Below are 23,796 nucleotides of genomic sequence, written 5' to 3'. Positions count from 1 at the left end.
GATTTTATAACTATATTATTGAACATATAGCATGTGAGTATTATAGGTTGACTTGGAAAATATCTCACTCACCACTGAAATAACGGGCCGATAGCCTGCCAGGACAATACCCTTCCCCAAGGCTATTTGCAAATGTCTCCTATCAGGAAAAAATGAGGACGCCTTAGAACTTCCCTGAAGCTGACATCTCCCATGACCCATTTTCATTACGGCTGATGGCCGATGACTCGCTGCCGAGTGCTAAATGGAGAAAGGACAATGCACAGATGAGTGCACGCACAATGTGATGATAGCCGTCGGCCCCGGAGTCTGACCCGAGCCCGATGACGAATACCAATCGTTTAATTAGAGACTTGTGGTCTTGGCTGGTTTACTCTAAGTGTGGAGAAGTAGAAGAGATTAGATACCCCCGAGGAATAGGAAGTAGTGATATTTATAGTTGTGCACCCCCCCTCCTCCCATAAAAACGGAGGAAAGGAAGTTGACCAACTCCTCAGAGATGCTGAACGGACCGTGGTCCCCAGAGGGAGAGTTGAGCCACACAGAGGTGATGGAGAGGGGGGGAAGAGGGAGCCAGGAAGTAGGAAGAGCACTTCACCACAAGACGCAGCCTCGGGGGCAGCTATGAGCGGTCCGCTGGCTGCTGAGCCGTCCCACTCGCAGATAAACAAACAGACGCAGCATACATAAAAAAAAAAAAATCCACTGCAGCTTGTGTAAGCGGAAAGTCCCGAACGGCACCGTGAGTGAAATTTCCACATCACAAAACCTCAAGTACACAGAGTCCTGCCCCGAGGATTCGCAAACTGTACGCGCACTAACCCGGGCTCAATAACCTCCCCCTCATCCAGGCTCGTGACATTTGCAGAACGAGCCTCGGAGAAGGGAGGAGGGCTGGAGACGGAGGTGTGGAGGGGTGGAGGGTGGGGGGCTTCTCCTCTCCTCTCATTAGAATTCTCTCATCAGTCTTCCCACTGGAATGGAGGGACATGTCAGGGTTTATTAATCGCCCCAGGAATTATTATTGACCTGGACCTTCTGCTCTCTCTCTCTCTCTCTCTCTCTCTCCCTCTCTCTCGCTCGCCCCTGCTGCATTCGGTGTCTCTGCTCCGCTGCCTCCACATTCCTCCGGTGTCCTGTCTGGACACATTACAAGACACTGCGGCACAGCGTGGAGGCTTCAACACACAGTGTCTTCATTGACTATGCACTTGGCCTCGGCTCTCTTCTTCACCGCAGCTGCAAAGCACCAAACCAACCAACACACACACACACACACACACACACACACACACACACACACACACACACACACACACACACACACACACACACACACCTGCAGCCTTGGGGAGACAAAGCACACTCTGCTCTGCTTCATTTATAGGGTGATAGCAGCTCTGGTAGCGCTTCGCTCGGATTCCAACTTTTGTGTTGAATGGAGAGAGAGAGAAAAAAGTCCCTTTTTAAAAACTGCAAACATCTCGAGGCTTCATTGGTTTTCAAACGTTTTCCAGCTGATTTCAAGAGAAAAGGGGTGCGTAAATCAATGTGACGTGAAACGCATTCTGAATGCTCAAGCACCAGAATCGACCAGAGGTCCTCCTTTCTTTTCTTTTTTTTTTATCCTCCCCTCCTCTGCTTTCTCCTCCTGGGGAGAGAACAGAGAATGATCCGAGTCACTCGGCTGAGACTTGTTGATGTGACTGCGTGTAGAGGGGGGGTGTTGGCATGTGTGTGGGATGTTATCAAAGCGAAGGGTGTGTGGGGGTGGGAGGAGGGGTGGCAAAGAGCGGAGGGTGGAGGTGTTAAGCCTCCTGCAGCCTGACTGTAGATTTCACTCCCCCATTATCGGATGCATCCAGTTGCGCTCGGCTTTGCCACTCATTCCTAGTTGGATATCAGCTGACGTCCAGGCCTCTCGTTGGCACGCGTGTGTGTCTGTGTGTGTGTGTGTGTTGTGATTTCTAACATAAAACACACTAACACCCTACACATGCCATGTCCTGGGAATCGCACGGTCGGCATGGCATCGCCACGGAAACAGCTGTTATCAGAGTGGCATTTACTCAAGTTCTCTTTGCTCAGTCTGGTAATGTGTGATTAAACGGCGTGTTATTGGAGTAGTAAGGAGCGTTGGGTTGTCATGGTGATAAGGGTGTATGTGGACACACACCCTTTTTTTTTCATAGAGAAATTTTGATCATAAATGAATGTTTCCTTGGCCTGGATGTCCTTTGGATTTTTTTTTCTCAATGGCCTCCTTGTCTTGGTTTTCATATATTGGAGGAGTGCGCCCCCACGTGGATGTGTTCGTCATTACACTGCGAGCCTTATGACAGGACTTATGTATGACCAGGATATGAGTGTGTTGTTCCATTGTGTCTCCGTGAACTCTGCACCGATGAGCACATTCCTGAAAGCAGCGGTCATGAATAAAAAAAAAAACACATGCCTCAGATCAGTCAATAGCTTTTGTGTTCCCCCTTAAATGGCGATTATTCTCCAGCGGGCCGTGTTCACACTGACTCTTCTCTCTGTCACTAAATTTAATATCCGTCTTCATGTTTTTGTTTTTCTGCAGCCACAATGGTTCCACTTCTGTTTTTGGTGGCAACCACGACAACAACCAATTCCACCGGCAATGGCAACCACACACAAGGTAAGGACAACAACCAGGGCGATGCACAACATGTCAGACAAAACAACACTGAATAAATTGCCCCGGCAATGGAATCCAATCGCCATCCACCGCAGTCATCACTTTCCCCAGAGGTATGATTACGCGCCAGCGCATCTGCTTGATAATGGGCCTTTCTGCAGCCTTGTTATTACCCGATCACAATGAACTGCAGCCGCCCCGGACTGTAATTTACCGCTTTTTGTGCGTCTTTATAAACACGGCTAATAGCCGGCTGTGTGGCCGTGACTCTCGGCTCAGTCTCCGCTCCACCATCCTCTCATTTTCAGTTTTTGAGCTGATACTTGTCTCTATTGACAAAATCCTGCAGAAGCCAGTTATAACATCAGGTTGGAGGACAGAAGAGAGCAGGGGGAGGTGCAGAGTATTGATTTCTTGTTTTTTTTTTATATCAGTTAATGCAATATGCATAGGAATGCAGTGGTGCATTTGCACACACACACTCGTCGTCCTCGCTCCCTCTTCCTGCTTCTTTGTCGACGGTGCTCCCTGACCCCCCGGCTCTGCCTCTCCTTCTTCCTCAGAAGACGTTACATCCCCCAGCCACCACATCCTCCTCACCGTGCTGGTCCTGTCCCTGCTGCTGATCATCATCGCGCTGCTGGCCTGGTACTTCCGCAGGTAAAATCTCCCACCCACCCTGCAAGGGCACCTCACCCACTCAGCCACCCACCCACCCCTCCTCCACAGGCGTCGCTGACTGGCTGGGAGCCAGGCTCGAGGGGCAGAGCTCAGGGTGACAAACACTTCCTCCTTTAGTCACTGAGGGCGGAGCCCAGTCAGGAAGCGCTGTTAGCTGACTCCCTCTTGTGCTTCGAGAGCAGAGAGCAGGCAGCGACGCTGTGACAGTAGACCGGCGACAGAAGAGCAAACTTTCCTCTGTACATCCAGACGACAGAGCCGTCAGCTAATGAGAAAGAATAGCTTCTCAAGTTTCAGATGGTAGGATGGATAGACGTTTGTTTTTCATGGCTACCTAGAACATTTGGGAGATCTTAAGTATTCTGTAGCTCTGATTTGGAAATGTTGTTGTACTTATTTTACTGTGGTACCATTGAATCTTTATGTTTTTCCCTCATTTTATCGTGTTTTTTTTTTCTTGACAGGTTAAAAAACCAGAGAAAAGCAGTCGTCACAACAGTCGACAAGAAGATACCCAATGGCATCCTGGAGGAACAAGGTAACTTCATTGTAGCTTGGTTGTAGACCAGGGTCGGGGTAGGTTGTGAGAGCGACAGCCAGAAGGAGATGTACAGAAACGTGAGAAAGAGGTTAAAAAGGAGGTGTAAAAAACACCATCGGCTTCATGTTTATAATGTGTGAACGTTTTTTCTACCACTGTATTGTGGTGGTGTACTTCCTGTGGTTAATATGAAGAACAGAGCTGTGTTATCTATCATCAACCCGCTTTTTAGGCTGTTTGACACTCACAATTATCCCCGTTGCAGTAAGTCTGTCAGCTTTGAGCTGCATCAGTTACATTAAGACTACTGTGCACACAGTCATTAGGCTTTTACAGGAAACGTCACATGTGGAGGAGCTGTGCGTGTTCTTTAGGAAGCGTTTTCTTATCTGACATTACAATGGAAAGTTCAGAGCAGGTTGTCGTCGGATTGCAACTTGGATATACGGCTGGGAAACGCAGCACAACACCCAGGAGTGTACAAACACTGAGGGAATATCACGCTATTAGCTGAGCTGCTAAATTACTGTCATCGCCAACATGACACATGGGCCACTCTTTCATTAAGAGTGACGATTTCATTTTCACTTTTGCTCTGCTGGGAAAGCATAATAAACATATATATATTTCCTATTATATGGCAGTTTCTATGTATAAAGGAATAATTACAGTTTTATTGAAATTTCCACGTTATTTTTTTGATAGTTTCATATGAGTATGATGTCAAAATGATATTTTCTATATATATAATTTTGCCTGTACGTGTGTGTGTGTGTGCTGATTTAATGTGTGTTGTGTTTTAGAGTTTGGATACAGTACTGAGTCGTTGTACACCATTGTTCCACCAGGTCAGGTATACGGGGTGGTGCTTTCAGGGACCTCATGTCACTAACACTCATCTCAGTACTTTTTTGTTGTTGTTTTTTTTTTTTTCAACCTACATTTTCTCGGAAATTGCGAGTGCTAACAGAATACGTAGTCGGGTGCTTTAGAGAGGTTTTCCCCCATTCAGAAACCTGCCTACTTGTAAGTGGCTTCTCCCTGGGGTCCTTTTGGTTCTCTAACGTCTGCTGATGTTTCCGTGATCATCGAATACTCACACTCCTTTCACAACAACATAGCATGAGATTTCAAATCAGTTTGGTCTTTTCATGAACTTATTGTAAAACAGAGTAGTTTGATAAGCGTGTTGTCTAATTCAGTGATTCCCAACCAGGCGTTCTTTCACAGTAGGAATTATCGTTTGATTTCCTTCCATTGACTCACCTGTAACACCTGAACGCTCCTTGATGCCACTGAATAGAGTGAAAACTAGAAAGGTGCAGATCTCTGCCAGGTGCGTCTGCAACAAACACTGCTGTATTGTTTGATTGAAGGAATAAAACCCACAATTAGCCAAACCCCCCGTCTAGACGCTAATTGGCTGTAAGGCGTCGTAAAACGCACACATGCGCGCCAGTCACGCTCTAAACCAAGCATTGATGTATAAATAAGACACTTCTTACAATCTTTCCACGGTGGTGGTGGTAGTTAAGTTAGTTGTTAGCCAAACACACCCAAAACATTGTGTGGAGAGCTGAGGCTCAGTGATGCACTCACATCTGCATTATCATCTGTGGCCCCTACTGGCCGGGGCCCGGTTAAGAGTAGTGAGTGAGGAGTCAATGGCAGAATAAAACGGGCAATCAAAGCTGTTTTGAGAAAAATGTGAGTCACCGCAGCCACAAGACGTCCTGGAGCATTCGGCCATAATTGGTCACCCGAAAATATTTGCAGCAGAATGTGAGATCAGCTGTGGACAGACACAGAGATGCACACATGCGACCGATCCCATGATCCTCCTGACGGAGACGGAAACGACTAGTTAGGGAGTTTACAGAAATCTGACAGGGCTTCGTGGGTACATCTGGTTGGGAACCACTGCTCCACTTCAACCGAATCCTGTTTTAGAATTAAATTTCTCTGAGCCGATCACTGAAATGACAAACACCATCACAGTGTTAAACTCTCAGTCCAGCAGGGATGATAAACCCACCGACTGTTCTCCCCACAGAGCAACAGACGGTGGTCCTTCTGCCGAGATCCCCCTCGGCCCTGAAGACCTACTTCCCCATCCCGGTGGACCACCTCGAGGAGGAGTACAGGCTCCGCTCGGCTGACGATGGCAAGCTCTTCCGGGAGGAGTACAATGTAAGCATCGCTTCTTCCTTCGCCCCGGAGGTTCAGAGCAGCAGGTGGTCTTCTGTATTCTGGACAGATTGCTGGAAGAAGTGTTTTTGTTTTTCGGCATCTGGGGTTAAAGTGCCGAGTCATTGTGGTGCATGCATATTCCATGATTTATGAGATTGCTCAAATTCTTCAGTTCTTTTTATTTTTAATGAAGTTTGGTTGAGGATCGAGTTGATTTGAGACTTATTTATTTAACCAGGTAATCATTTATACATGTTCAACAGGACAATACTCATCGTTAGACATATTGTAGTATTTTAAGTTAAAACCACACACAAAACCTCTAAATAAGGTTAAGGGTTTTCCTGCTGTGGGTGAAGAAAGCAGAACTTCAGACTTATGTTTGTTTTTTTTTGCATCAAGGAAAACTACTGTGTATTTGCAGCTACGATTGGGGATCTGAGTCAAAATAACGTGCATGACTCATGCAGCACGCATAAGAAGTGTGATTTGATTCAGACGGTTTGTCAGCGCAGACAGAGGAAGTTGAAGTTCTCAGCTTTGTAACGGGGGGGGGGGTTTACTGTAGGTAGCAGAGGAAGTGCCTACGTCGAGGCCGAACAAAGCCGTACAGCAGAACACAATGCGCCGGTGGTGAGATGTTAAAAATCAGCGTGGCAGGTTGTGCAAAAGTGTTTTCTTTTTGCTTGTGCAGTCGTTGCCGGGGGGGAACGCCAACGGCACGTACGAGGAGGCCAACAAGGACGACAACAAGGAGAAGAACAGATACCCCAACATCCTTCCTTGTGAGTTTACTTTCTGTTTAGCAGCTTTTTGACTCGTGGTTTCCTGCCTGCGTTCTTCATAAGACTTTATTAGTCTCAGCTCGGCAGCTCCTCCCCAACACCTCGCGTATTCATTCACAATGAAGCGTTTCACTCCTGCAGGCGTTTCCTCACATTTCTTCCTTCATGCAGCTGCAGCGATCACTCGTCTCTGTCTCATTAATAATTCTTTAACTCACTTTTTTTTGTTTTTCCTTTTCCATGCATTCTGATACTTAAAGGCTTCGATGAAGAGATTGATATGTGGCTGGTGCCAAAGGCTGATTAGCTTAGCATAAAAGCTAACACTCATTAATTGTCATGCGTTATCTTCATGGTTTAATCTGAAAAAAAAAAGATAATCAGCTGTTTTTACGGGAGGTGATTTGCTGCTTTTTGTTCACCTGAGGCGGTTGCCAGGCAACCAGTGTAGACCATACCCCCCAGTGTTTATGATGGATGTAGTTTTAAATGAACCCATCATACATGACTGTGGTATCAACAACAAGAAATCAAATATGCGTATTCCCCAAAGAGTCTAAATATTCCTTCAGTGTTTTCTAAGCATCAGTAGAGGTTACATACTCTGTGTATTGTTTTTCTGCTGAAACCCTCTAAATTCCCGCCGGTATTTTCCCCAACAGATGATCATTCCAGAGTGGTGTTGACTCAGCTGGATGGAAATCCCTGTTCCGACTATGTCAATGCGTCTTACATCGATGTGAGTTATGCTTTCCCGTTTTTTTTCCCATCGTTCAGCTGAACACGGTACATGTAGCAGGATAAAAATGATTGCCTTCATTTCATAACTAGATCGCATCAAACAATCACCATAATTACATATTAACCCCCCTTTTTTAGCAACCAATCAGTCGTGTAGCAGTTTATTATTATGTTCAAATCATCATCACTTTAGCGTTTTATCCTATTAGACAGTTATTAGTAGTTGTTACTGTGAAATTGTCAAAATTAGCACCCTCATTTTTGAGTTATGGCCTAAAATTTGTTTTGTGAGGTCCTTCAAGGCAAAAAAAAAAAAAGATTGACCTTGCAAAAATCAATTGAAGAGACGATCTCGCCACCAAGTCCATGAGTAGCTGTTCTGCAGCTTTTATTTAAAAAAATCTTAATTAATTTAATTTTCCTTTCCAACAGGGTTACACGGAAAAGAACAAATTCATAGCAGCTCAAGGTAACATATAGTGCACTCTTGAAATGACACGCATAATTATGTTGATCTTTATTATTAATGCCACGTCTTAATAAATCATGTATCATTAGAATGTTGAACGTTTTGGTCTCGCAGGTCCAAAAGAAGACACCGTGTCAGATTTCTGGAGGATGATATGGGAGCTGAAAGTAGCGACTGTTGTCATGCTGACGAATCTGAAAGAAAGGAAAGAAGTGAGTGATTTTTTAAATGTTTTTATTGTATTTCTTGAATGTGTGTCTGCTCCCCTGCTGAGGCGTCCATGAACATGATGGGGTCTTCGTACACGCCCCTGGGGTTCTCCTCCAGCCAGGTCTCTGCTCTGACTTTCCTTTTCTCTGTAGGGATTAATAGAGCACAGCAAATACTTTCAGAGAAGAAAAGTACTTCAAGTACATTTCATTAGTTCTAGTCAAAGGTGGCACCATGAAGTGTAATTGCAACTATTCATTTCACACCTGTAATCTCCCGTCTGACATCTGTTTTTTTCTTTTTCTGCTCTGTGTTTATTTTTCAACCACGTGAACTAGAACTCTCTCGCTGCACAAGGAGAGAAAGATCAATAAGAGGAGAATTGGCAAGGATTTAAATCAGCATGTGGACACTTTGAAATCGATGGCTAAATAATGTGTAATAAAGTCCTGTATGGCAGCATCATAATCACCCAGAGTCGTTTCGACTAATCTTGACCGACTGGCTGTGAAATTGAAGCACGAGTGCCTTTTTTTCCTCGAGCCATTTCGCTGAAAGTACAACTCGTTTATACAGCAGTTCTTCATTATTGACCCGTCTCTCTCCCCCAGGATAAGTGCTACCAGTACTGGCCAGACCAGGGCTGCTGGACCTACGGGAACGTGAGGGTGGCGGTAGAAGACTTCACCGTCCTCGTGGACTACACCATACGCAAGTTCTGCATACAATGTGTAAGAATAATCACTGTGCTTCATAGAAATGTGGATGTCAACAGGAACATGGGGGGGTGTTTTGAAACATATGTGTAGTGCAGTTCCTGTTTCCTCATAACTATGAGCTATTGGACAATGTGAAGATTTCATCATTCACGATATTATGCTTATTATCATTAAAATATAAATAAATAACCCTTAAAATGGCAGCAAATCTGTAATTGCTTTAAGAAAAACATTTTTTAATTGGATCATTTAATTTAATCAATCTTAAATAAGATAAACATGAATCATATTGCAATCATTTGCATTAATGAAGAATAAATAAATGAATAAATAAATATGAAGACAGCTTTTTCAAATCATTGGTGATGTGTTTTTTTTTTTTTAATCCCAATCTGCAATAAAACTGAAAAAAAAAAATCATGTTCTAGGATACCAAATATCCAGATCACAGAATAAAAGCTGGCTCTACTTTGTCTTCAAACAACAAGCTACGTGTCAACACTGTCTCCGTCTGTGTTTGTGTCTCTACCAGCAGGCCAGCGATGTCGCTAAGACTCCCAGGCTGGTCACCCAGCTTCACTTCACCAGCTGGCCCGACTTCGGAGTTCCCTTCTCGCCCATCGGAATGCTCAAGTTCCTCAAGAAGGTCAAGGTGGTGAATCCACAGTTCTCTGGGCCCATCGTGGTCCACTGCAGGTACCAGACCGCCCCAGCTGATGGATCACTGTTCATCCTTTTTATGGGTGCTTACTTGGATCAACGTGCTTTCGCCCGAACATGACTTTTAAATGGGTTTTAATGATCCAATTTGTTTCCATGGAGTTAAATATCTGCTGGAAAACACTGTGACTGCATTTATAAGCACAGGCGTCCCTTTGTTTCACGCGTCAGCTGAGGATTGTGGTTTTGTTTGTGTCCCTGCAGCGCTGGCGTTGGGAGGACGGGAACGTTCATCGTGATCGACGCCATGATCGACATGATGCACGCCATGCAGAAAGTGGACGTGTTCGGGTTTGTCGCCAAGATACGGGAGCAGCGCTCGCAGCTCATTCAGACGGATGTGAGTGGCGGATTCATTCGACGAACGCCTGACCTCAGTCGCATGCGAAAATGTTAAAAATGCGCCCATGTGTTCGTGTGTTCGTGTGCAGATGCAGTACTCGTTCATCTACCAGGCCCTGCTTGAATACTACCTCTATGGAGACACGGAGCTGGACGTGTCGTCTCTGGAAGGACATCTGCACAAGCTGCACAACACCTTTGCAGACGGCGACCGGGTCGGCCTCGAGGAGGAGTTTAAGGTAACGACCTCAAATGGCAAATTCTCACCCACGATCACATTATCAAGGCTAATACACACCAAACAGACAAGTTACCTCTCCAAATTTACCAATGATTATAGAAAAACCAATACTATTCAACTGTTAAAGCTATGAAAAAAGCATCCCGCCCCCCCAACCAAACCCCTCCCCTCAATGTTCCACGATTCAACGAGGCGGGATGATGAGGAGCAGGGGAGACGAGGGGATTGGATGGAGGGTACGAGCCAATGGGAGCCTTCCGGAGCAAAGGCTCCCATTTTCTATTTCTATGCAGGCCTACGGCTGATAGATTTTTTTATTCCAAATCGTAGCTTTAAGTTTGAACATTTGCCCCAGCTTTCATCCCCTTTATAGTCCCTCAGCAGTTAGAGATAGAAACTGGAAAAATATGCAAAACATTACAGTACATTGATATATTTTAACTCGCGTCTCCGGAGCCAAATCAGCTCCAAGTGTGGACAAAATTCACATTTCCTACATACACTTAAAAAAAGCCTTGCTGTTGAAAGGTCCAATACATATAAACCTGCTTATATATATCACTGAAAAATCGAATCTTGCCTTCAAAAATGCAAAAATGCAAATTACTTGTTACAACCACTTATTTTTTTAAATTTGTGAGCCAAAGGATTTTTTTTTGTCAACCGTTTTTTGGTTTATTTCTGCCCAGAAACTGACCAACATGCGAATAATGAAGGAGAACATGAGAATGGGGAACCTTCCTGCCAACATGAAGAAGAACAGAGTTCTGCAAATTATCCCATGTAAGAAAAGAAGGAAACCTAACGGAACAAAACAGATCGGATGCCTGTTCTATCTCTCTCAGCTCCTGGCAGATTTTGACCTCCAGATTATATTGTCTGTCTCTATGTTTAGAATGTTTTTCTCTCAGAGTCACTCGCTCCACTTTGTATACTTGATCCTCTGTGAACGAGCTGCTTTTGAGGGGTTTCCTGTTCTATTTCCATTTCAGACGACTTCAACAGAGTTATTCTCTCCATGAGAAGAGGTCAGGAGTTCACCGATTACATCAACGCCTCTTTTATAGATGTAAGCACATTTTATTACCTAATGCCCTCAAACTTTTACGTCTGGCATTGTGGGTAATTGCAAACTGACACACGATCTTGTGACTCAGGGCTACAGACAGAAGGACTACTTTATAGCCACCCAGGGCCCTCTGACGCACACAGTGGAGGATTTCTGGAGAATGGTGTGGGAATGGAAATGTCACTCCATTGTCATGCTCACAGAGCTCCAGGAGAGGGAGCAGGTACGCTGCCATAGAGATGATTAAAGTCTACATTAAGCATATGTCATATGTCAAGCCAGAACTACTTTATATTATATAATATATTTACACACCACGTAGTAAACCGTTAACTTATCGCCAGGCAGTAAACGCACACTTATCTGTTTTTGCCTTTTTATTGAAGGACAAATGCTGCCACTACTGGCCCGCGGAGGATTCCATCACCTACGGAGATTACACAGTAGAGCTGAAAGGAGACACTTTGTGTGACACGTTCAGTCTACGAGACTTGGTACTCACCTTTGTCCCGGTAAGCAAATTAACCTCCCACTATCACACAGCTGTTAATGAGGCCACAGACAGCACCGTCAGACATTCTATTCTCTGTATTTATCTAATTCCATTGAGCATTTTAAGGTTTTTCTGAGGGATTTGGATTTTTTTTGCATTGCATTGCATTGCAGAATTGCAACTAATTATTAATAATTAACTAATTATTATTAAGAATAGTGTCACTCAGACAATTAAAATGATTGTATTCCCGTTTTTGTATTTATATTTACTGAAATAAAAGTGCAGAAAAAATGACTTAAAGTATCTAAAGTAAAAGGTGTCGTAGAGGTGGTCACAAGATAATTCTCAGGGTTTATGAGGTCTTTTTAACGGGGAGGAAAATAAAGTGTTACATTCATGTGGGAATAAAAATGAAACTACACTTAATGAATTTACATCACTTGAGTAAGTTCAGCTGTACAGGATTTAAGATCTCAAAACTGAGCCAAAAGCCAAGTGAGTACGTGGAATCTGCCAGAGGAAATGTGTTGGGCAGGATGTATTTATCAAGTAGGAACCCTCCCATCTCCTATATTTCATTAAATTCGACCCGCATCACCTCTGAGAGGCCCAGTAGTACATTCCCACCTCCCATCAGCCCACCACTAATCTACTGCACACTTAACCGGCAGGCTGTTGTGTACCTCTAATAAATCATATCAGAAAGGTATTATGAACTCTCACCCGTCTGTGCTTCCTCCCATAGGAGAAGCAGACAAGGTTGATCAGGCACTTCCACTTCCACGGCTGGCCGGAGATCGGCATCCCGGCCGAGGGGAAAGGCATGATCGACATCATCGCCTCAGTGCAGAGACAGCAGCAGCAGTCCGGGAACCATCCCATCGTCGTACACTGCAGGTAGAAACACATTTGCATTTGACTAAAAAAAAAAACTTTCTGTGTTTGCGAGCCACTTATGTGCATGAGTTTGTGTTTGTGTGCTGCAGCGCTGGTGCAGGGCGAACAGGTACGTTCATTGCACTGAGCAATATCCTGGAGCGGGTCAAGGCAGAAGGCCTGCTGGACGTGTTCCAAACTGTGAAGAGTTTACGCATGCAGAGGCCTCATATGGTCCAAACTGTGGTATGTATCAACAAATAATCTTTAATGCAACAAAAATGTTATCTCATATTGCTTTATTATTGACCTCATCCATACTTTTCCCCCCGCAGGAACAATATGACTTCTGCTACAGGGTGGTACAAGACTTTGTCGACATTTTCTCAGACTATGCCAATTTTAAATGACGAGATTTGCCTTAAACATGGTTTTTAATGTTGTTTTCTAAAGCTGGTTTGTCAGTTTTATGTATTTCTTTAACTTGGTCAAATGAACTATTTTGCTATGCACTTGTCCCACATTAACTCCATCCTCGCTGTAATATACTGTATGTCAGTGGATGAAAATTGTAAATGGGGAAAAAAAAAAAATCAGATTAATTATGTATATTTCATCATGTATGATAATTATTTTTGTCATGAAGTGTCGTTTCAAGCTTGGTCTCTTATTTCAGTTTTGTTGTATAATACTGTACTTTAAATGTTTATCTAAGTGTTATTTTGGATTGACCACGTAATATTTTTAAAAGTTGTAGTTATTGTAAATGTATTTATGTATTGACAATGACATTCCAATCTTGAGTTTGGAGAACACGACAGGAATGTTAAGATTTTTTTTTTTTTTTTTTTTTTTAAACATACAGTACTTAATTTCATTTATGATGACTTCTATCTGAGATTAGAGGCGATATTGAGACTACATGCCCATCACGAACGTGATACTCTTTCCAATGGAAATATCGTCAGAAAAAGAATGAATCACTTCAGCCATAATGCAGACAACATAAAGTTATGCAACAGAGGCCGAGATGATGACACAGGGGTTTATTTCCAATACGGATTCAGGCTGAAGTTTCACAGTTCACAGTTCACAGTCGTGAAATACCATTAAACCGGTTTTGTACCTAAAAAAAAGTGGTATGCAACTGCATTTAACATGGACGTAAAAGTCTGCCTTTTGCCTGTAGACAGCAAAAAAGTATTTTGCTAAAATGACTGCACATAAAAAAAAAAGCACATAACAAAGCCTTCTGCCAAGAAACTGCAATATTCAAGAGTGTGTTTGCTTTATTTGTATTATAGATTTTTTCACAAATCAGTGCCATATGTACTTTTTAAAGACATGGAAAAGTAGAACAACCCTGAGGTGAAGGCCAAACATTGAAAGGTGATCTAAGAAAAAGGTAAGTGTGGGTACTTAATGTAGTAGTAGTCAGTACGATTTCATGACAACCTGTGTCACATGCATAGTTAACACACAGGGAAGTAACATTACACAAGTCCTGTAATGGCAAAAACCACAACACACATGTGGTGCTTCAGTGCCTGCTTAATGCCAGAGCAACAAAAGAAACAACCCGAAATATTAATGTTCAGTTACTTTATATATTTTAGAATACACATAGGTCAAAATAAAGAAGCAGAATGTTTTATAGAAAATGACCAAATGGTGATTTAATTCATAGGAAAGCGTCTGAATGTGAAACGGCTTTTCTGTGTATTTCTTCTGTTGAAGTAAATCCATCTGGCATTCCAACATTAAACCAAAAGTGTGGAATAATTTGACCCAGCTCGGCTTTAATCCTCAATGAAATGTGTAATTTTTGCTAACGCTGCATGCAAATACTACACAACAAAGTGCTACATTGTGACAGCAGCAAGGAAGCATTAAGTGATTGGTAATTTCTGTGTGCTATCTGTCCGTAAGAGATGTGAGGTACAGAACAAGAAGAGACTTAACAAAACAGCCTGAGTCTATTTTCCCATGGCTTCTTTTCTGTCTATGCCTTCCTTTTTCAAAATGTTGAGACTAGTCCGTTTAGACTAAAGCTCTTTGCCTTTGCTCTCTGTGGGTGGTCTATCCATTTTTGGATACTCAATGTCTTTCAAATGCAAGTTGCAATATTAAATTAATCTGAAAGTCCTTCTCTTGGTTGGTGAAAGTTTTTTTCAGATGTCTTTGCTCGAGTTTGACGAATAACTATTTGCATCATTCATAGTAAAGTGTGTCGAAAAAAGTAAAAAAAAATCATAGTATAGTATGTTGATAGAATTATTTTAAAAAGTCTTAAAAAATCATAGTATCCGTCCGTTGAGTCCATTGAAAAAAGTAATAAAAAATCATAGTATAGTGCGTCAAAAAAGTCATAAAAATATAATAAAAAAAGTAATACAAAATCATAGTATAGCATGCTGAAAAAAGTCCTTAAAAAAATCATAGTATAGTGCGTCAAAAAAGTAATAAAAATATAATAAAAAATCATAGTATAGCATGCTGAAAAAAGTCCTTAAAAAATCATAGTATAGTGCGTCAAAAAAGTAATAAAAATATAATAAAAAGTAATAAGAAGTCATAGTATAGCATGCTGAAAAAAGTCCTTAAAAAATCATAGTATAGTGCGTCAAAAAAGTAATAAAAATATAATAAAGTAATAAAAATATCATAGTATAGCATGCTGAAATAAATCCTTAAAAAATCACAGTATAGTGCGTCAAAAGTCATAAAATGTAATAAAAAAGTAATAAAAAGTCATAGTATAGCACGCTGAAAAAAGTCCTTAAAAAATCATAGTATAGTGCGTCAAAAAAGTAATAAAAATATAATAAAAAAGTAATAAAATATCATAGTATAGCATGCTGAAAAAAGTCCTTAAAAAATCATAGTATAGTGCGTCAAAAAAGTCATAAAAATATAATAAAAAAGTAATAAAAAGTCATAGTATAGCATGCTGAAAAAAGTCCTTAAAAAATCATAGTATAGTGCATCAAAAAAGTAATAAAAATATAATAAAAAAGTAATAAAAAAATCATAGTATAGCATGCTGAAAAAAGTCCTTAAAAATCATAGTATAGTGCGTCAAAAAAGTCATAAAAATGTAATAAAAAAGTAATAAAAAGTCATAGTATAGCATGCTGAAAAAAGTCCTTAAAAAATCATAGTATAGTGCGTCAAAAAAGTCATAAAAAAGTAATAAAAAGTCATAGTATAGCATGCTGAAAAAAGTCCTTAAAAAATCATAGTATAGTGCGTCAAAAAAGTCATAAAAATGTAATAAAAAAATAATAAAAAGTCATAGTATAGCATGCTGAAAAAAGTCCTTAAAAAATCATAGTATAGTGCGTCAAAAAGTAATAAAAATATAATAAAAAAGTAATAAAAAGTCATAGTATAGCATGCTGAAAAAAGTCCTTAAAAAATCATAGTATAGTGCGTCAAAAAAGTAATAAAAATATAATAAAAAAGTAATAAAAAGTCATAGTATAGCATGCTGAAAAAAGTCCTTAAAAAATCATAGTATAGTGCGTCAAAAAAGTAATAAAAATATAATAAAAAAGTAATAAAAAAATCATAGTATAGCATGCTGAAAAAAGTCCTTAAAAAATCATAGTATAGTGCGTCAAAAAAGTAATAAAAATATAATAAAAAAATCATAGTATAGCATGCTGAAATAAATCCTTAAAAAATCATAGTATAGTGCGTCAAAAGTCATAAAATGTAATAAAAAAGTAATAAAAAGTCATAGTATATAATGCTGAAAAAAGTCCTTAAAACATCATAGTATAGTGCGTCAAAAAAGTCATAAAAATATAATAAAAAAGTAATAAAAAAATCATAGTATAGCATGATGACAAAAGTCCTTAAAAAATCATAGTATAGTGCGTCAAACAAGTCATAAAAATGTAATAAAAAAGTAATAAAAAGTCATAGTATAGCATGCTGAAAAAAGTCCTTAAAAAATCATAGTATAGTGCGTCAAAAAAGTAATACAAATATAATAAAAAAATCATAGTATAGCATGCTGAAATAAATCCTTAAAAAATCATAGTATAGTGCGTCAAAAGTCATAAAATTTAATAAAAAAGTAATAAAAAGTCATAGTATAGCACGCTGAAAAAAGTCCTTAAAAAATCATAGTATAGTGCGTCAAAAAAGTAATAAAAATATAATAAAAAAGTAATAAAAAAATCATAGTATAGCATGCTGAAAAAAGTCCTTAAAAAATCATAGTATAGTGCGTCAAAAAAGTAATAAAAATATAATAAAAAGTCTTAGTATAGTATGTCGAAAAAAAAGTCATAAAAATGTCATTGTATAGTATGTCGGAAACATCGTAAAAAAGTCAGTATAGTATGTAAAAAAAAAAAAAGTTGGTACCGGTATTTAAAAATAAATGTCACAGTTTAGCATGCTGAAAAAAGTCCTAGATGTGATGGAAATTTGTATGAATCAAAGCAAGGAGACCTCTGGAAATTGTTGATGTCTTATGCAGAAATATTTATGATGGCCGTCGTGAGAATCAAGGTTTGAGCAGTACGACAGTTATGAGCTGAACAGTGTCACGTCTGCCTCCTGTCCTTCCTGGAGAAACATAAAAGCCTAAGTTATCGGTCTGTATTATGTCTCTGTTAAAGGTAAGAACTTTGTGTTCGGCCCTGAGAGACACGCTAGTGTCTCGTTTGTGACCTTGTCTCGCCTAAAGAAGCAGATACTAAATAACTCAAAATGTGAACCTATTCATAAGATGACATGTATTAATATCAACCTGTTGAGTCCATTGAAAAAAGTCATAAAAAAATCATAGTATAGTATGTCGAAAAAGTCATAAAAATGTATACTATAGCATGTAGAAAGAATCAGAGAAAAGCCCTTACAATAGTACAGCGTGTCGAAAAGGTAATAAAAAACTCATACTTTAGCATGTCGAAAATATCAGGAAAAAGTCATTATAGTTTGTAAAAAAAGTCATAAAAGTCATGGTATAGTCGAAAGAAGTCATTGTATAGCATGTAAAAAAAGTAATAGTATACTATGTTTAGAAAAATCTGAATAAGTACACAGCAAGTACACCCAGCAACACCAGTGTGGAAATGTGGAATTCAAAATTAAATACCTGAAGGCACAGAAAAAAAAAATACAAATATCACCAATGAGGGCAACGCACAAAAAAACTCAAACTAAGTGAAAAATAAGTGAAGTTTTAAAATTTCCATTCAATAAAAAAAATTGGGACCTTGAGTATTTCTGCTTGAAGCCACCCTATCAAATACCGAAAATCCAAAAGATTTACTGACCTGTGTAAGTAATACTTTACGCCAACAGGGGGCAGTGCACCTCAATCTAAAGGTGGAAGAGACATTATAGTAATTAAAGGGAATATTCAACTAAATACAGAGTGAGTTTCTCTGTTATCATGCTACTTCGTCATAAGTATATGTGTGATATTATAATCAAGACCGATGCTGAGGTGAGATGCTCTACAGGTGGGAGAAAATGCAGAAACTGTCTTTCAGATCGTAGACATAGAAGCATAAATGTAATTAAGTTGAGTAAAGTTTTGTCACACAACTTCACAAATTGTAACATGACAAAGTTTCACATCCACGCTATCTCTACTGCTACTGCTTTCCACATATGCATGAATTTCTACAGAGAGTGACGAGGCCCATAGATGCAAGAGATAGATGCAAGAGATAGATGCAAGAGATAGATGCAAGAAAGTTCCTCTTTCAGCCCATCACATACAAACTGAACAACAACAAATGGACCTCCTGCTTCCAAATGTGTGAAGCTGTTATGCGATTGCCTTCCAGTCAATAACACGGAGGAGCATATCGGAGCTATTTGTGCCAAACAATCATGTTGCTTATTTGGACAAAAAGCCTCTTTGTTGACCATTTCCATTTCCTCTACAACCCGGCGTCATGGTAACACTCCTTAGCAGGATGGGCTTTAACCCAAGAAAGGTCGGCACGAGTGAAGAGGTCATATGAATTATGTATTAACCCCAACTCACAATCTTTTTTTGATTGACCCCTGTCTAATTATATTTTGTCATTCACAAGGCTTCCCTTTCACCTCCTGATATAATATGGAACTTGAGCCATTTATCGGCAGGGCGGCCTCTCTGCCGAAATGCTTTCATGTACGGCTTAGGAAACTCATTTCTGATTACCACATGCAAAGTCGTTTCACTTTTTCCGTCACTTTTTCCCCCAAAACACATGCCCTACACATCTATATTTGAAGGATTTCTTAGAAACCACGCTTAGAGAGATCTCAACCTTGTCGCCATGTTAGCACACTGGTTTCTCTTGCCTCAGTGTGGCTGATGATACCATTATTATTATCCCAGGAATGAACCGGAGATCCTGTCTGTCACCCTGTTATCTACTTAACAACTCTTACTTCATAATGACTTCTTGTGAAATGTATTTTCACTCCATCATCATTCTCTCTTCCTCTCCCCGTCTCTCTCGCTCCACTTCAAACATTCTCAACAGACGCTTGAAATCTCACCATGATTCAATCAGGCAGCTCTTACTGGGATGTTAATGTGACACAATGCACCCCCCAAAAAAACATTACAAGTGTTATCATATTCCTCCTTTGTTCCATCAGGCTAATATGCTTTTCAAGCTTCTTTTTCAAGAAATACAGTGGATGAACCAGCTGTTTTGTTTGGACCCAAAATAATAAGGTGGAAAGGAAGCAGCTAAAAGCTAATGCACATGTCATTTTTGGAATATGTCTTGATTCTGCTTACTTTGGGCGACTTAGAAAGGATACGCCTTTTCTTGGATCCATCAACAACAACAACAACAACAACAACAGCGCTGGAGTGCCCCATGTTCATGATTTTTGTGCCAGACCGCCAAGAGTAGATGTTGAGATATTTAACTTTAGGTAAAGACTTGGAAGTAAGGGTTTCATTAGTCATGTGGATTCATCCTCTGGGCAACAGCAGAGATCAAAGTGATGGACCACATTTTTGCCATATGCCTTATATGATCAAATCTCTGCTGCTGTTAGTAGTTAGTAGGGCTAAGATCCCCGATGACAATGCAATGCAAAAGGTTTAGTATAACTATGGTATTGGATGTTGTGCTTTTAAGAACTAAAAGAAGTATCAAAGTTAAAATGTTAAGGGCCCTAAAATGTACCCCTGTGGGACACCACAGCTTTTTCTGATATAAAGTTACTCAGGGACTTGTAAAAGTCTGTGTTGGATTAAGTGAACCACAACACAAACCACACTGGCATCATTTCACATTCATTAGTGTAGAGTTTGCATTAAAAGCATCCAGGAATGGTTGCTAGAGGGCACAAGAAAAGGTCCTTACAGGTCTAAGATTACATTTTTGAAGTTGGTTGCACATTGATAGTGTAACTTTACATTCACTAAAAGTGCTTGCTTTTACAACTGACAGTTGTCTGACAACATTATGGAAATGAAATATAATATTTCTTCACCTTTTGCTTCAGCCGCCCTGTTTAACACACCCAACTCACGCTTAAGGAGAAGTCTTAGTAGTGAAATCTCAAAATTGCCAGGCAACAGGTCACACTTCCTCCGTGGGCGTAAGGTCACAGCAAAACTTCTCCTTTCCATAATGTCAGACATTTATAAATACATTTATAATCTGTCAGTTGCAAAAACAAGGAGTGACCTAAATGACCTTGCCAGACCCCGATAGGATTATATGCAGCCTGGAGCTGCTGCCATACAGCGCTCTCCTTCAATACTGGACCAATTTCAGAAATGGTTCCGTCATAAAAACATGAGAAAATAGCGTACCACATGACAATTTATTACCTTGTAGTGCATTGCCAATCCAGTTTGTTTTACTATGAATTTTTAATGTGTATTTTGTTCGACCCTTTAGGTTGTAGCCATTTCTAGTTTTCATAATCACATTGTGGTTTTCTTGCCGTAACAGCAAGGACTACAACATGACCACATTGTGCCATCTTTGTCGAAAAACATATGTTGCGTTTTACCATCAGAGATAACCCGAATAAACCAAACCCCACTGAGTGAATTCGCCCACACAGCTACCACCAGTGGTAACAGCTGAACAAAATCACAACACGGAGGTGGAGGTCTGACAACGCCGGATCGGAGGCCAGAGATTATGATTGATTTTTATTTTCAAAGTCTGCACATGTTTTTGATGCACGTGGCTTAAAAATGGAGGGAAAAAAAACACACACAGTCACAGTCAAGATTACTTATGAACAACTCTGTCCAGCTGTCTCCTCGCTCGAGCAGTACGATTGTCATTCCTGACTTAAGAAGAGGCATGTAGAGTAAAAGTGTCAGTACTTCAACTGCACTGACTCTCCTAAATGACCTTTTTTTTGTGCTTTTTAAATAATTGCGGTCAGGTATGCCTCCCATTTGTAAAAGGAAAAACAATGGTGCAGAGAAACCACATTCTCCACTAACCGCTCTTTAATAATCAATGTGGATTCAGTTAATGAAAATCGATTATGTTGTTGGTTAGGTTTTTTTTAAATGGCTTACCAATTGCTTGATGTACACCATTTGGCCAAAGCCAAACCAAAGTTAGGGTTGTTTCCAGCAGAAAGCATTGAAATATAAGCAGCTTGAAAAATCAGCAAGTATGCATCTTGTTTACGTGTTATTAGAGCATCAATACGTCAATCTAAATAATGCAAAGGGATCCTTTATAAGAGGTCAGTAGATGCACAAAGAGACATGAAATATTGTTTTTATGGTTGAATTTTAATAATAAAAAAAACTGCCCTCTCCACTGAGCGAGAGTATTAAAACGTTGATTTATTGATTGTCATGTTTTGGTGCTTGCTGATTGAATATGTAGTAAATAAACATCCTAAGCTTTGCCTGGAGACCCTCTCGGTTCTTGTTTCTGTCAGTTTCCCTTCTTATCTCTGAGGAACTATTAGTTGCGTCAGTAAGCCATTTGTTAAACGAGGAAGCGATGAGTTATGAAAGGCCTCCACGAAAGAAGAAACACCCACACATTCTTGGTTTTCAAGACATTCAGATCTGTCTCATTACGTCCCCTAAAAAAAACAGGACATGCTGCTCGTACTGCTGTCAAATGCAAAAAGTGTGAGTCCCGTAACGCAAATATCTCACCAGCGATATATCTCATCTAAGCCTATGATGTATGTAGCCTATGTAGCCTATGAGGACCCCCTATGACCTTCATTAAATATTACATAAAATATGAACGTTATGTTTATTTAAGGAGTGGTCAAAGCATCATTACTTTTAGCAAGACGTGTCCCGTGGAATCCAGGAAAGCTCATATTTGTTCTCTATGAATATGGCATTAGGTTCCTGTTTTTTTATAACTGTAATATGTAAACTAAGAAAAAGCCTGTGGACTTCCTTCAGGCACACTCGCACCGAGCCAAGGATGGAGTTGGAATGGCTTTATTAATTCAGTGCACGTCATAAATTACAACAGAAATAAGACGACTCAACCTGAGTTGCATGAATACCACGGCATTTAAAATGGGAAAACAGGTAACAAAAGCCATGTAATAAGCTCCCACATTAATGGGTTATATTTCATATTTAATCAGTACAGAATCTGATGTGTTGCCAAGAAATAGAGCTCCATAAAATGCAATGTTTTAACACATGTTTATTGTAAGGATTAAAACGTGAAATATAATGTCTTCATCTTTGTGCTAAGCTAAGCTAACTAAACTAGCCCGGAGCCTTCATATTAACTGTGCAGATATGAGATGGGAATCTAACTCTCAGCATGACAGCAATTTAGGATATTTTCCCAAATTGCTGAACTATTCTTTTAAGCCACCAGATGGACACACACAGCTCCTTGAAGCGATTAAAGACCCTTTTCCAGACTAGAGGGGGGAAAGTGTGAACCACATCCTCTCTTAGGAGACACTTGGACTAACTAGAGACGTAATTGGGCAAAGCAGAGGGAAACTCTGGCCGACTAGAAGGGTACGGCGGGGGTTCGCAGACTTTGGCGCTCAGAGCATAAGTAGTGAAGGCAGTAAGCCCCCCCTACTCTCTCGCTGTGCACACCGCTGCAGAAATAGATACACACCATCGCTAATGATGATTTTCATATTCAGTGACAGGACTGACGGAGCTCTTCCAAATGCGAGGCGAACGATAGGACATCACCGCCATGAGTGAAATATTCGGCATGTCATTCAGAAAAAAATCAGAAAGTTGGGGTTAACTGCTGTCATAATAACACGTGTTTTTCTTCTATCACTGCACAGAATACTGAGAGAGCTCCGAGCTAAAGTAGTGCTATACATGTTAGCATGCATACTGATCACACCCATAGATTTGATGGTGGCATGATTTTCCACATACAAGAATCAGAACTGAGAAGTGTTATTGTTGTGGTTTAAGTGCAGCCTGGTGTGGGAATTTGAATCGGACCCCCCCTCCCTGTGACCAAGGCTCAACAACAGGCGCACCTTTGTTTTTCAGCCTTGGTGAAGGTGTGTGACGAGCAAACACAGGTAGCAGTGTCAATGCTGTGGCCTTGAACTCTCGGTTAAAGAGTCATTAAGAGGCCAATTTATTCCAACAGAGTAAAGATCACATCTATAAAAATAAAAAAAAAAACAAGGGTGCCGTGTTTCAAAGACTTAAGTGGAAGACGGCGCTGCCTTTCCTCCAGTATCCTCCCAGCACCGGCTCCCCCCCAGATCTAACGCTGCTTTCATGTTTGACCCACTTTTACAAGACGGAGAACATGACAAAGAGAAAGAGAGGCAAAGGATGGAAAAGACAGGCAGAGTTACGGCAGAGATTAAGATTAAGATGGAGATGCACAAAGTGGGGGAAAGGAGCAAAAACGCATGGGACACTGAGTGAGAGAGAGAGAGAGAGTGACAAAGGTGTACAGAGAGAGAGAGAGGGAGGAAGAGAGAGAGAGAGGAAGAGAAAGGGGGAAACAGAAGGAGGGGAGTGGGCTGAGCAGAGGGGAGGAGGGACGCCCTGCTTCTTCTAATAAAGCGAGTGTATGTGAAAGGAGGTGGTGAGAAGCGTTAGACTGAGCGGAGAG

At 40.5% G+C, this 23,796-nt stretch overlaps 1 protein-coding gene across 4 annotated transcripts in view; it reads left to right on the top strand.

Annotated features, from left to right (window-relative positions):
- Positions 1-14,887, top strand: part of ptprea (protein tyrosine phosphatase receptor type Ea) — a 42,322-nt gene extending 27,435 nt beyond the window's left edge. For 2 of the 4 annotated variants that reach the window (XM_084039684.1, XM_084039685.1), the window contains 19 exons: positions 2,585-2,662; positions 3,226-3,322; positions 3,808-3,881; positions 5,938-6,074; positions 6,769-6,859; positions 7,522-7,598; positions 8,033-8,069; positions 8,184-8,281; positions 8,891-9,010; positions 9,531-9,694; positions 9,923-10,058; positions 10,150-10,299; positions 10,991-11,084; positions 11,294-11,370; positions 11,459-11,593; positions 11,757-11,882; positions 12,612-12,763; positions 12,853-12,988; positions 13,078-14,887. In XM_084039684.1, coding sequence (XP_083895810.1) covers positions 2,590-2,662; positions 3,226-3,322; positions 3,808-3,881; positions 5,938-6,074; positions 6,769-6,859; positions 7,522-7,598; positions 8,033-8,069; positions 8,184-8,281; positions 8,891-9,010; positions 9,531-9,694; positions 9,923-10,058; positions 10,150-10,299; positions 10,991-11,084; positions 11,294-11,370; positions 11,459-11,593; positions 11,757-11,882; positions 12,612-12,763; positions 12,853-12,988; positions 13,078-13,152 — 2,049 coding nt within the window. In that variant the 5' untranslated portion in view covers positions 2,585-2,589 and the 3' untranslated portion in view covers positions 13,153-14,887. Of the gene's footprint in view, positions 1-2,584; positions 2,663-3,225; positions 3,323-3,504; positions 3,644-3,807; positions 3,882-5,937; positions 6,075-6,768; positions 6,860-7,521; positions 7,599-8,032; positions 8,070-8,183; positions 8,282-8,890; positions 9,011-9,530; positions 9,695-9,922; positions 10,059-10,149; positions 10,300-10,990; positions 11,085-11,293; positions 11,371-11,458; positions 11,594-11,756; positions 11,883-12,611; positions 12,764-12,852; positions 12,989-13,077 lie in introns of those variants that run through there. The other 2 variants (XM_084039686.1, XM_084039687.1) reach the window with 2 other exon arrangements.
- Positions 14,888-23,796: the final 8,909 nt, after the last annotated feature.

Source organism: Eutrigla gurnardus, assembly GCF_963514095.1.
Source record: "Eutrigla gurnardus genome assembly, chromosome: 22".
NCBI classification, from domain to species: domain Eukaryota; kingdom Metazoa; phylum Chordata; class Actinopteri; order Perciformes; family Triglidae; genus Eutrigla; species Eutrigla gurnardus.
The sequence above is the reverse complement of the archived record's forward strand: the minus strand, read 5'-3'. Positions and strand labels throughout refer to the sequence as shown.